Source organism: Strongylocentrotus purpuratus, unplaced genomic scaffold (assembly GCF_000002235.5).
Source record: "Strongylocentrotus purpuratus isolate Spur 01 unplaced genomic scaffold, Spur_5.0 spur5_scaffold_5, whole genome shotgun sequence".
Taxonomy (NCBI): Eukaryota; Metazoa; Echinodermata; class Echinoidea; order Camarodonta; family Strongylocentrotidae; genus Strongylocentrotus; species Strongylocentrotus purpuratus.
In genome coordinates, this window is record NW_022145611.1 from 31,435,617 (window position 1) to 31,450,529 (window position 14,913).

General features: G+C 37.3%; 1 protein-coding gene across 1 annotated transcript; it reads right to left on the bottom strand.

Moving 5' to 3' along the window:
* Positions 1-556: 556 nt before the first annotated feature.
* FoxA (forkhead transcription factor A) lies at positions 557-3,435 on the bottom strand. The gene is given in 1 exon segment (NM_001079542.1): positions 557-3,435. A coding segment is annotated over 1 exon segment (1,323 nt). The 5' UTR covers positions 3,255-3,435; the 3' UTR covers positions 557-1,931.
* Positions 3,436-14,913: the final 11,478 nt, after the last annotated feature.

The window sequence follows — 14,913 nt, forward strand, 5'->3', positions numbered from 1 at the left end:
ATTTTGAAAACAGTAATTTAGTTAAGATAATATCTCATGGCAATAGACAATCAAGTTACTAAATATGCCAATGGAAATGGGATATGGTAAATGTATCAAATCGGCATTTATTACCACAGTTAACAGTCACACAATTAAGTCACATCGATACATCATACTGATATTCATCTGTTATATACAACACTCTACATCGGCATACATGCACACACGATTTCACCAACATACATCTGCTTAACATCCACCACATCATTCAATTAATGTATCTGAATGAAGTTACTTGAACAAACCGAGGGGAAATATCAACGGATTGAAAATAATTAAATGAAAAAGATTTTTTTTTTTTTAAGAATAAGATGATGATCATAATAATTATGATAATCAAGAAAGAAATTAATAAGGAAAGACATAAGTGGTTGATATTTCCAAGTTCACGTAACTTCATTTTGTACTGAGTCTTTTTAAAAATTAAACAAGAGATGTTGAAAACACGAAAGTTGCGATTTTTAAACATATTTTCATATATCTTTCAGCGGTTTATTGAGAGAAAAGAAGAAAAGGACATTATTTCTCTTTTGAACATCATTTGCTTGATATATCTCAACATAGCACTCGATTAAATCTCTCTCGAAAAAAAATGAACATATACATGTAGTTTACAAGAAAAATATACACAAGAGTTGTGCAACGTACATCTATTAAAAAATAAAATCATAAAAACAACAGGTTATCATACGATACGGAATTCTTTGGTATTAAATATGATATTGAATGGATCTCTTTCACCAAGTAAAGATGAATTTGTTTGATCTAATTTGTTTAAGTCTTTATTTTCTTTAAATCCTTTTCTTAAAAAAAGAAAAACGGTAACGGTGTCTGTATCAAAATTGGACACGGTAACTCTTACAAAATGGCATGAAATTGTTAATACAGGAGTTATGATAAAATGTTTACTACGAGAAAGACAGACATATAATATACTTACATAATTTTAAGTCGTGACAGAGAGATGTAGGTTTAAGATTTAATATTGCATTTGGCACTTTGGTGAAACACCTTAAATCCTACGCTAATTATTTTCATTCAGAAATTAAATTCCTCGAAAAAGCCCTCAATTAACAATTTTGAAACACTTCATTTACTTTCCAGCTGAACATAATTATGCAAACATTGCACACAATTTATCTTTGTTGGAGTATTAAAGTAAAAAATGAAAAATGTAATTATGAATGTGTACGATGCTGCGATATAAATAAAAACGAACGCAACTTTATATTTGCCTGTTAATTTCTTCTCAGCGTCCCTTCGAAATGAATGGACAGGGAATTATTTTCAAACATGAAGTGATCTGTTGTATTACAGGGCTACGGAAACTAGCTAGATGACAAATATTCTAGAACTAATATATACCAATATCAAATAAATAAATACCAATTATGCATTCATTCACAATAAAATCAAGAAGTCTATTTATTGGAATAATGTTGGAATTGAATTTGGCGATGTGACTCACATTTCAGAATTATACATATTACAATGATTAGATTGATTTAACCGAGTGTTTGGGGTTCAAACAAAAAGAACACTAAAATGTAAAGCTCTCTTTCTATTTCATTTAACACATGGTGACATTTGCACAAATTGTGAATGATTGTCAGAGTAGAAAAACAAGTTAATTCACTGAAAGATGATATTCAGTATCTAAAGTTCAGCTCGGAATTTGACAATATTTCTTCCAAAAGAAAACAAATAATGTGGCGTGCTCCATCTATAACTGGTCGTGTCAATATACCAATATCTGTGACGTTTCTCTTTCTGTTCTTCTATAAACACATACTCTATCACAAATTAGAACTTTTACAGGATGGTACTGACATTATAAATTGAAATAGAAAAGGTCCAAATAGTTTCTAGACACATACCAGAGTATTAACTCACATTGCATGGTTTGCTTGAGCCGTTTGGAGCTGGCTATATGTTACCTCCCCAGGTCCCATTGGAGAGTTATAGTCCATGTTGGGTCTCGCACTCTGAGCCTGCATGCCCATATTGTAGGGGTTGTACCCCATGGCCTCATAAGCCTTCATGTCCAGTTTATGTTCAGGTGAGATTATACTGTTGATGGAGAATGGATGTGAATGTGCGAAGGATGGATGTTGTCCTACTCCTAGCATACTGGCTGGATGCATGCCCGTCATTCCCGACATACCCATGGTCGCCGAGGCTGTCGGGTAGGCGATGGGACGAGACGGGTTGGCGTAGCTGCTCATGCTGTGTGGCGGTGATAACTGATGATTCTCCATCTTATGCAGTGTGGCGCCTTGTTGTTGGTGTTGTGGTGTTGGTACTTGTTGTGGGTGTTCTAGTTGCTGGTTCTGGTTGGGCAGTCCCCCGTCTGATGATACGGAGTCGGTTGGGGTGGGATGTGATACAGGCGTTGAAGGGTCTCTGGTATTGGGTTCCCCGTTCTCAATCGGTTGCCCGTCGTCTCCGGCTGCTTTCTGCGCCAGCCGCTGGGCCTCCTTCTTGGGGCATTTGAATCGCTTTTGGCGTCTCAGATAGCATCCATTCTCGAACATATTACCAGCATCAGGATGGAGCGTCCAAAAACTCCCTTTTCCAGGTCGATCGGGCGTTCTCGGGACTTTGACGAAACAGTCATTGAACGAGAGACTGTGGCGTATCGAATTTTGCCACCGTTGTTGATTTTGACGGTAAAAGGGAAACAAGTCCATGATAAACTGGTAAATATCACTCAAAGTCACCATTTTCTGCGGAGATTGCTGGATGGCCATGGTAATAAGAGAGATGTAAGAATAAGGAGGTTTAGCATGGGTGTAAGATCGTCGGTATGTCTTATCAGCACGGATACGATCAATAGAGTTGGCAGCCTGAGCTTGGGCGTATCTCATCGACATCGCAGCGGGGTTGTTCATAGCACCCATTGAGTTCATGCCATTGATGGAGCCCATGGTGTTCATACTCCCCATCGAGTTCATGTGACCCATGCTTCCCATGCCGGGGTTCATTCCCATCCCAGCCATACTCGACATGCTCGACATCCCCGTCATACCCGCGTGGGTCATACCACTCATGCTGGTGATCGCACTCCCCGGCATACCCGTGGTCGACATCGAGCTGTAGCTGTTCATGGACGTCATACTCCCGACGCCCGTCATACCCGTCATCGTATTCATGCTGACGGGTGATGCTGCCGGGTAACCAGGCTTGGGCGAGATCATGGCACTATTGGCCATGGGTTCCTCTTTGAAATCCACGATGGCAGATTAAAGTAACACAGTCAGAGAAAAATACAAGTTTGCACACACGTTGTGTTCCTCTCTCTCTCTCGATCGTGAGCTGAGTGTATGTTTGTATATATCTGCTAAAGTATATAGTGTCAGCCTCCACTGATGTGTATGCGCGTGTTGACGAGGTAAAGAGTTGTATTCAAACTGTCAGAGAGAGCACCAAACACGGAGGGAGAATGGAACGGAGTTAGCTCGCCTGACCCGACTCATACACGCCTACCACTACAGGCTAATTAATACGCCCCGCCCACTCATTGTAATCGGGCAAATCAAAAACGCCCTACGTCACTTGATTGACAACGCGTCCTTGCGGACCACCCATTAGCAACGCTCAAACTCTTAAGTTGACTGAAATATCTGCCAATCAAAATGGGTTTTTAAAGAAAGGTACGAACTTGGCCCTCAAGTCTTAAGAAACACCAGATTGAAGCACATCTGATGGTAACTTGAATCTCGGGTAGATTTTAAACTCGTGTAATCCGCGAGATATTTTCAGCGACTTTCCTGCACCAACTCCCACACCGTGTAGCTAGTTACCACGCAGCAATACACATACACACTTCAACACACAATCTTATTTTCACAAAATTGTATGAAAATACCATAACGAATCAGTCTTTTATTCATTTCACGACTCACCACACTTGACTGTTTCTTTCTTTCTTTCCCTCATTTGCTTTGTATCCTATTCTACCAAGCAGAAACTTCGTTCTTGAAACACGAAACAGGAATTTGTTATTCAGATTTTGAATTAAAAATGTCAATTCTTCGATTTGACCTTGACATTATTCAGAGATAACAATATTCATATTATCATTATGAGAATGCATTCATCGAAATTTATGAAAAACGTCTTGTAGATTAATGTTGTCATGCCTTCCCAAATATTAACATGGAGTACATTTAAATCCAAACATATTTTAAACCGTATTTAAATATTGTTTCATGTTTTTGTTACGGATACTTAACACATCCTACCATTTATCTTAAAACCCAAGTCTGCCGGGAGGGGGTATAATATTTTCAACAACAGGATATATTTGTCACAATTCGTAACGAGGCAGTATTCTTTTCCCAATTGAATACCATACTACAGGTGTATATTGTGGCCCATTCCATTCACCCATTCTCTCTATTTCCATTCAGTGTTACCATCACTGTCCCATTTCCTCATATCCACAACCTATTGCTTCTCTGTCATAGTTTCACTACCAAGTACGAGGTATGACTCATTGCTATTTCTTGTTTTGCTTTTCTCCACTTCTTTTTTTTACTACCTTGGGGTAACAGTCTCGATTAGGCCATCTCTCAGTTTTCCGTCTTCCTCCATTCAAACACCTCTGATCTTCCTTTTATGCTGTCCAATGCAGTGTGTATGTCCAATAACACACAATACACTGGGGATAAAGCCCTCAATGCTTCATAAAGTATTTGAGACCCTCTCTTTTTGTCCCTTCTATCTTTCTTTTCACATCTTCTTTTAGAGGCTGTGTTCGGACCACTTCGAGCAAGTAGCTAATTAAAACACGTGTTCGGACCGAAAGCCGACAGCCATTCTATACCCCCCTCTAAACCATCCCTACTCCACACAATGCAATGAATAGCACCGGCGTGTGAAAATGGAATGGTCTTAGGTCGCTCATTGTCGCACCTGTGAATCGAGTCTTTTCTCTTCCTTCTATTCAGGTCTTTTTGTAACGGAGACCCGTAGGCCAGGCTGATATATAGAGTGGGTGGAAGCGACGGTATAAACAAATCCAAGCAGATACAAGCACCAGCAACTATGACTAGGTTACAGATGAAGGTGGAAAACCCATTTCGAGAATGAAGATGTGTCATAAGAAATGGCAGATGTGCAAAGGTATTATGGATATTGCAGTTCTGCTAAGTGATTGAGAATATAAAAACTAAAAAGCAAAAAAGTATTCTCAACATAATACAAAACTAACCATATTGAAGCTGGAATATGCAATAAGTTTTCAATGTCTCATATTGCATACTACTTATTTGTATAATTCATATTGGACAATAAATGTTCCTTTTTACAATAATAATGGGATGAATTTAGCTGAGTATTGTTTTTTAAATGTTTAAAGCTAGAAGTTCATCATATTTTATGAACAAAGTAAAGTACATTGCCTTTAGGTAAAATAAAAATGAAAACACAAATGAAATATCTTGATAAGATGTTGACATCGGCCAGTAACATGAGAAACAGCTTAAGAGTTTAAAAACATTAACTCTCAAATCTTAGTTGACATTTTCCTTCTCATTCTTGAGAAAAGACTTTTCTATTAATATGCTACCTTACATGGTTTATGTCATGCTTTTATCTCTTCAATCTATTTTGCCCCATGAATAACATCCCATTTGTGCATCAATCAATAGACATTGAAGAATAGCGTTTGACTCTCTGTCTCTTTCTCTCTTTAAATGTCTTTCTATTCGCTCTTTATTCTCTCTTTCAAAAGACTTCTTAAAATCGATTACCTCACAATAAGAGAATCATAAAAACAGTAACCCCGAAACACGTGCTATGAGCCTGGTTTTTTTTATCGCGACCTCAGGCCATAATATTGAGCTGGTAAGAAGCAAGGGATGAGTGGATAGGGGAAGAATGGGGGCGCATATGCGAGGAATAAGAAGTTTCCGACGCAAAACTCGAAACAAAAATGCGCATAGATCACCTAGGTGGGCTCCAGTATAGGAGGAGAAAAGACAGGTAAAAAACGAAAACACTTTAAGATCATGCCCCGAAGGCTTATTTAGGCTACAATAGGATTCCCCTGCACAATAATATACCTCACTGGTTTGCAGAATTTAGAGCTTTCGGGGGCCTATTTTCCTTGTACTTGTATGTTCTCCAATTCATGGTCAATTACCCACCTGCAAACTTTCAATAACCAAAATATGCTTACATGCACCGTTAAAATAAGTAACAAACAGTGGTTGCATATGCAATGTGGCCTATAGTTTACAAATACATGTACATGTAGTAAAGATAATTCAATTTCTTTCATTTCGGTTAATCAATGGGTTATATTTCTCAATTGACATTCAAATAAAGATTGAATAAATCTCAAGGTATTCAACAAAATAAGTTATTAAAAGTTACCTGGGGAAATGGCTCTTTCATCAAAAAGCGCCCGTAGTACTGACGCCATTACCTGTTACGTTTGTGTCGCTTTTAGTGTATGTTGGTGCACTTCCATGCTGTAAAGGAGCTGAATTGTTTGCGCATTGTAAGGCAATGAAATATTACTAATTTCATCAATTATATATACAGTTATAAGTTGATGATTTTAAAAATGATATTAATTTGTTAAGAGTGTCAGTTACAGGCATTACTATCATTTCTGTTTAATACATAAGTACAAACAAGATGGGTGTGGCCGCACTAGGATAGCTACTACACGTCTGAACCTGGCTATAATTTCTATCGTTAATATACGAATGATAATAATATCATGGTCGAATCATGCATTATTCATGAGTGTAGTAGTGTGGTATTACCCTATGTACACATCTCAGGCTGTCAGTCAGGGAAGACTGACGTAAGCATGTGTGCTGTGAGCAAACAAGTAAAACCTGCCCAGTCTTCGACGCCATTTCTCTCACGGTGCTCAGCAGGGGCGCCCTCAAAGTTCTGAGAACCCATTTGTAATACTCCTTGATTTTTCATTTCTTTCAGTATGATTATTTGCTTAATTAACAAAAGGGGATTACATCATGCACAATAAATGAGTGAGAAATGTTATCCTTTTTTTATTGGTGATTTTTTTACCACCATGGCACATTTACATGGTAACAGAAATTAAACGATAAAGGTGTTTTTCTTATTTATATAAAAATGAAAATGGTATAACAAATTACTTTAAAACATCTCATTACAACAACTCAGTCATTCATTTCAATGCTTGATATTGTCAAACAATGCCATAATAATATTTATGAGGCCTTTGTGCGAAATGTGACTAATATTCTTCTTTTTCTTTTTTATATTTTCACTTTGTTATTTTGATGGACATTTTATAGAGGGTAAAATTCCTTTAGATTTAGGTTAACATGTCCCCGTTGACGTATGTGTGCTTGTCTAAATGCCAGATTAATACATATAATGCATATCATTCTTACCCTATTTCCTTTTATAATGGTATCCTTGAAAATAAGATCTTCTTTGTATTGGAGTTGCTGATGTAGTATATAAGACCACAAATATTGTGATACTTCGAAATGCTACAGTTTCGTTACCTTTGAAAGGACAAGCAAATGAGACGTGCCAAAATATTTTTTTTCCTGTTTCATCCGTTTCACATTTTCCCTTGTTATTCTTTTTCACAACAAAAACCTCTAATTATTTTAGATTTTTTGTTAATAGATTTTCAATAAATATGATCCGAATTGCCTAGTTTACTGTAAAAACCACTTGTGGAACCGACTCACTTCTCCAGCAATAAATACTATACTATACGACGCGTACCGACGAAACTGAAACCTCCGCCACGGCACGGCGAGATGAAATTAAAACAGCTGAAAAGACGCCAATTTCATTGCAGTCGTCAGAAAAGTGCTTCGCCGACGAATTTCGTCATGGGCCTTATTTTTTTTCTTCCCACTGCGTTAAACGGGGCATGAGATTTTAACACCTTGTTACATTGTATGATTCACTCGCCTTTACAGGGCAATCCCGTAAATTGACTGGTTGTTGTAATTCCCTTTTTTCCCACTCTGTTTTGTTGGTGTTTTTTTTATGTTCCCGGTTTGGGTGAATCATGCATGATTAAATGACCTTCCTCGACGTGAGAAATGTTTCGGGACTTATGAATAGAGAATATCTTCATTTCTCTTGACTAACGTCCACTTCTTCCATTAGCGACTATTTGTTTCGTAATAAATTGGTTATTTCTATCCTCATCATACTTACGTGTCCATTTGTGAAGCTATGTACCAATCTTTGGTCAAATCTGTCTTGGTTACCACCCTTGTCCACTCATAAAGGTCATCTGTCTATATTGGACACCTGCCACCCTTAGACAACCGTTGATACTAGGCAGATTCATGTAATAATCATTTTCATATAAATATATTTACCTATCTTTCTATCCATATACCAATTCATTTTCGCCTCACAAAAGAGATTTCCGACCGTTTTATTTATACATTCTCATCGATCATAAAACGCAATTAACAAGTGTCGTTCATTTATTTCCCTCTTTTCTATCCATTACTCCATCCCCTTCTCTTTCTCTCTTTTCCTTTATCTTTCAATATATAATTTATTCTACTTACCCTTCCAAAAAAGATTATTCACCAATACTATATATTTTGCTTCTCATTCCCCTCACACATTTTGTTCAATCTCCACTCTCTCTGCTCCCCAACTAATTCCATTGCATCTTTCTACTTTCTCTTTCTCTCTTAACCTTGCTTCTCCACTCCAATTCCGGATTTTATACTATTAGCATCATTTATTCAATTTTCAGATGTATACTTCTATTGTCTTTACTTGACCGCCATATTTCTAATCGACCTACTTCTATCACCCCATGTACGTAATAGATTATTATTGTTCTTTGGATATCACAATCTAATCTCTCAATCTATCTATATATTACCAAGCCATGCAAAGAACTCTGGCGCTGTTTGGTATGTTTGTAGGATACAGAAGAATAAAGTTGTAGATATATAGTTTTTATACTCGTCAAATAATAGGTGGTAGATCGATTTTTATGTATTCATTTTTTATTTGGTACCAAGTGATACAGACAACACCCTTTGCAATTGATTGAAAGTGACTGGATAAATTTTAAATTTTTAAAGCACTGTATACAATTCTAAGTGTGCTTAGGTGACAGGAATTATTTTATAATTGCATACTTGGCGACGTCTTTCCGAGAATTTCCTTACAAAAACACACACTGTGCCTTTAAGATACTATACTGATTATCATGTTGCTTTAGCAACTCATGCGTTTGTATATGCATCTAAAAACCCCTTTTTTTTTAAATAACATCTTAATTATCACAACCGATTTAACTCTATCGACCTTAATGTAGAAACCAGCCTCTTGATATTATTACAATTTATACTGAAATAATGTTTCAGTAAAGTTATTGTACTGGTATCACTGGAAGTTTAAGGCAACTTAACCAAAAAAGTACTACTGCGAAAGTGCAAAAGCTTTAGAGTGTAGAAATGTGTAGGTACACCATCGTCAACATCTAGGCCTATTTTATTTTTCGGATACCTTAAGAGAGGAAAGCTCTTCTATTTTAAGGATTTCATCCGACTTGACGCTTTTTATTATTTGCGTTGGTGTTTTTCTGGTTCAGGTCTAGTTGTTTTTAATCCTGGGTCTGAGCCAAATGCAACGGTATGACAAATCTGACAATAGACGAGAGGACACAGTTGAGCAATGTCCTCATTACCAATGCCATTGATCTAAATTGATCTCTGGCTGGTTGGTCACATGATCTCGACACGAAGTAGATGGATTGATCAAACATGCAACCGTGAACTTGAACTGGGGCGCGTTCTACCTCCCACGTTTATAGACACATCGTTGTGGAAAAAACAAGCTTTAACCCCTTTCCTGCAGCATTCCAAGGGTGTCCCCACATCAAACTTGTTGACTCTACATTGTAAGGTCTGTCAATACACCCGACCAGGCTAGAGTACATATCGACCTTAGCTGTGGGCTCAATTTATTAGTTTTCGTCTCTGAATTCGGCCCAACGATCAACGGCGCGTTCGTGCGCCGAATCAACCAGGAATATCGCCGTCACGAGCTTTTACTAGTGCTATCCCCGTATCGCTCAAATTGGATGGGGCAATCCAGGAGCACGTACCATGCCATACAATGTTAATCCCACTCTCCCTCCCAATTGTGGTCATGAATTTCGACCGAGGAAACAACCTCTCTTTTTTTCGACTCCGGGGTCGTAATATTTCTCATTTGGCCTCAAGTCTCACTATCCATTCGGTTAATCTTTTAGGCTGGGGATGAGTGAGCGTTGAATTACCTGGTGTACCAAAAGGTCTTCAAAATATTTAATAGCAAGAAAAAGAATTTGGAAGAAAGGGGTGAGACGAGAGGAAGGGAAATAGAAAAAGGAGAGAGGTTGAAGCATACACAGATGGGAGCAGTGACGCGAAGGAATACTAAATACGGATCAAGAGTGCAGTCACCGGGGGTAACTGGAGAACAGCTTTCCGCCGAAATACTTCTGGTCACTTTTTACCAAAATATAATTCTTGCCATTCTTTCCGCTTTCCATTATGCTTATTGTTACCATAGCTTGCTTAGTACTAAGTGTGGATGCAGCGTCCCATCATAATACAAAAATGCAAGGTGGTATTGAACGCTTTTATTAAAGTTTTATAGGCTTGCAAATATTGCGGACATAAAATGTGTATATCTTAAACAGTGTCTTTGAGGAAAAAAACTTGATTATATACAACGTCAAACGTAATAATATGTACTATACTAATATACTGAACTATACATTAACATAAACTGAAGTATTTTATAAGAAAAAACAAAATTAATGTTAAAATCTCAAGACGGCAGAGTATAGGATTTAGGGGTGCAATCTTGAAAACCGAACGCGTACATTTTAAACACGCTTGTACCCTTTAAGGTAATAGTTCAAGAGTGTACCATTAAAGGGTACATCATGTGTTATAAGTGCGCCTTATGTGTCCAGTGCAATACTACATGTACATCCATACAGGTGCTGCTACTTGGGGCTTTTTTATGGTTCGAAGTTCAACCTTCATCACTTTGTTTTTATCAACTGAGGAAAGACAGGAATATTACTTTGACATCTTTTATATTCAACAAATTTATATAAAACTGATCCTCTATCCTGTCTGTCAAAAAAATGAAGTATCGTTTCTCCTTTTCTTGCTTAGAATAGATTACATGATGGAAAAGGTACTGAAGATTTATAACGTCACAAAACCGTACAGAAGTCAGCCGAGCATGGAATCAGCTAGGATTTTGGCGAAAAAGAAAATTGAAAATCAGCAGCCCCTGAAAAATCAACCTTGGAAAGGAATAACCGTGAAACTTACACCCAGAAAGTTAAAGAAATTAAGAGAAAATTGTACCTGTCAGTCTCCTGTTGGTGTTTTCAAAAGATTTTTTTTATGACTGACATAGAACAAATTAGCCCAAAGGGGTGTCCATTCTTAAAATTTCACGCTCTGGTTATGCTCTTGTTGTCATTGTGAACTCGCAGTTTCTCTTTGGTCCGGTTTTAGTACACTATCAATTTCGAGGTCTGTGATAAACTCATACTGTTTCTGATTTGATTAAAAGCTGAATTATGTTTTGGCATATAATGTGCTAAATATAAATGTGAATTGGGCTAAGTCTCTCCGTATGAACGTATGAATATGAGAAGAAAATAAACAAGCTCGTAGACTGCGAGTTGTATAAAGACAAAATAAAACGAAAATGTACGCCTTAAAGGTACTATGTCCCATTTGCAGGCCAACAAAATGAAAAAGTTAAATTCCAATTGCATTTGAAAGATAATACTAATTTAGAACTTCCCTAAAAAAGGTGGGGCTCGAAAATGTCTTCAAGTGGGAAAATAATGACTATTAGTTGTCAAATCGACTTTAGGGCTATAGAGCCCAAAAGTAATAGTCTTGATTTTCAGACAATTGTACCGAATGGTCATACATTTTATGCTGCGCAAAGATTCAATCAGTTTAATCTTGGCCATCACAAGAAGTGGGTTATTGATGTAGACAAACGATCATGTACCCTTTACAACTCTTTTCATGTATGTTATTACCAAAGAAGAAAAAAGCCAGTCAGTCACTCAAGTGTCTGACAGTGAAGTCTAGCAAGTAAACGGGTTTCCTTGCATAATTTGAATATGAGGACACTGCTAACGTTTACATTTCACAGATAGTACATACATGACATATTCATAATTCCTGCAAAGTTCTACAGCATTTGAGGTTGGCTGTAAAAGGGACATAGTACCTTTAATGGTTAAAAAAGAACAAAAGTGAATTAAATGACCATGCACATTTAGCATTGATTGCGAAAAACTTGGTGAAATAACAGCTCTTTAATTAACACGTGACTGCGAGAAGAAGAAAAAACACAACCAAACTGCATATGATTATTTTAAAAAGAAATTTATACTAATTGCATCCTTCCGCTTATAAATGATTTTTCTATATTCAATCACTGTGATCACAAAAGGAATATATTTGGTTGAATGGTTTTGAGATGAGACGATTAGCTTTTATGTTCTATGTCTCTTTATTACGGATGTGTGTGTGTGTGGGGGGGGGGGGGTTGCTGATTGTACCTGATTGTACCGTGTCTGCTATGGACTTATTTACAAAATGAAGTCTACGAATTCTTATACTAATAAGATAACCAACACTCTTTCTCCATTCACAATCCTCAACGCAAGGTTGATGTGAGTGCTTCACCATAAAGTTATGAGATTTGCATTTCACAATGTTATTTTAGCAGGCATGTAAACGTTATAAATAGCAATTCCTCTTATCAAATAACTACACATATAATAGTACAATTTCCAAATTAATGTTATAGCATTTCTTCTTTTTATTCTTTTGTCAATATCTTCTGAGGGACTTTGAGATAGATGGTACAATGATCATGGCAGGGTTAAGTTTATAAAATAATTTTCTATTCAACTGTGATTTTTCTCTGTCAACATAAACATCAGAAGTGGAACAATCAAATATTGAACAATACGGCTAAACCAACACAGACGGTATTTTATCAAAATATATACACAAGACAAGAATAAACCATGCCTTGTGCTCCCTGTATCGGAACAGAACAAACTAATAAATCAACATCAGGAGAAATATCAACAGATTACGACGAGCAAATTGATGTGAGTCAAATATTGAAAGATGGTATTAGAATTGATACAAAATCGACACCTGTAAAGTGATCTACAAATATTGTTGTTAGCCCACCGATGTTAGGGGGTGCACACATGGATAACAAGAGAAGGAGGAGGCACGCCAGACGACTCGGCTCGTGCAGGCTTGTTGACTGACCGTACAAGTATGAAATGGATGGCATATTGGTTTATGCAGATGAAGATAAATATGCTTGGTAGTGGAGAACAAATAGCATAAGATGGCTGACAAGAGTGTCGAAGATTCCTATTTACATTTGTCAGTCTTCCGGTTAAATGATAATGGGAAAAATGTTAATGCACCGTGTCCTTATGTGTACATGTATTTTATTGGAGTTCGGAACTATTAAATGAACGAGAAAGACGTACAATCTGCCTCAGTAATACGGTGTAGCCCTATATCATATAGAAACGGAAGTCATTACCTATTTGAATTCAAGATCTTTGATCAATGTCTTGCCTATACTACATGATATTTGACTCTGCAGGAAATACATGTTGAATATCTTTCGCTACGGAGCTTGTTATTTTGGTACTTTTCTCTTTGAGCGAGACAACAAAACGATTATCGTTCATGCTCTACTCGCAAAGGAGAAAGAATGTCTGCGCCAATGTGTCTCGCTCATGCTTCGTATCAAGCTCGCCGTTTTCTATGGACTTACAGAAACAAATAGGTGTCGTTTCAAGGCGCTTTTTCTCAACTAAAGAGAGTACTTGGTTAATGGTGGGAAATGTCGCGTTGAAAATTATTATGACTGACCTATATCTCATTTATGACTTGTGTTCTTTTTTCGTCCAAGCGTCAAGTCGAGCAAGACGTCATCAGACCATGGTATGCTTCATGCAGGGAACAAAATTGATCTGCAAATTCAATGCTGGTTCGACAATGGCTGGATATCAGAGAGAACACCCAAGCTATGGATAATAACCCAACAATTGTCGCTATCGTGAGTGGGTGTTTTGGGGGTTTTCATTTGATTTTCCGAGTGGATACACTGATATCTCATTCGTGTCAGGTACAAATAAGAGAGGGCTCAGTGAATTGTTAAATCATGGCGATCAGTCAAAATCAGGAGCAAATATAACGAGCTTAACCATTTCGATGGCAGCTTAGTGCTGCTTAATCGCCGAGTATTTCTCTTTAATAAACATCCCTACAAATGCCACATCATTTTCCTTTAGGAGAACGGATGCACAAGGGGTTCTTGGCATTAAAGAAATGTATCAATGACTTCATTCAAACTCAGAAAGAGCGATCAATCTAACCTTTCTCTCAAGTCAGGTACCCTTTAACCGTCTTTCATATCACCTTAAGGTATGACAGTAAAAAGTACAGAATACCTATAACAGGTTGTATTTAAGATAAAACGTTTCGAGTCAGTCTATGTCTCGAAACTGGAATGATGGATTACCTGCTTGCATTACAGAACAAATGGATGTTATATAAAGAGGTGTCTCTGTGGTTCAAACTTTGATTATCTTCCCTCCCTCCCTCCCTCCCACACAAGCATTCTGAGGTCGAAATAAGCGAAAGGTGGTGCATAGGTAATGATGTTTGATAACATAGGATTATGAATCGATAAGGTTGATCCCTCAACCATTACACGCCACCAAAGAGCGCCAAGAATTGTTTGAAAATTATGTTTTGTTTACAAAGCCTGTGAAATTACATTGTGATA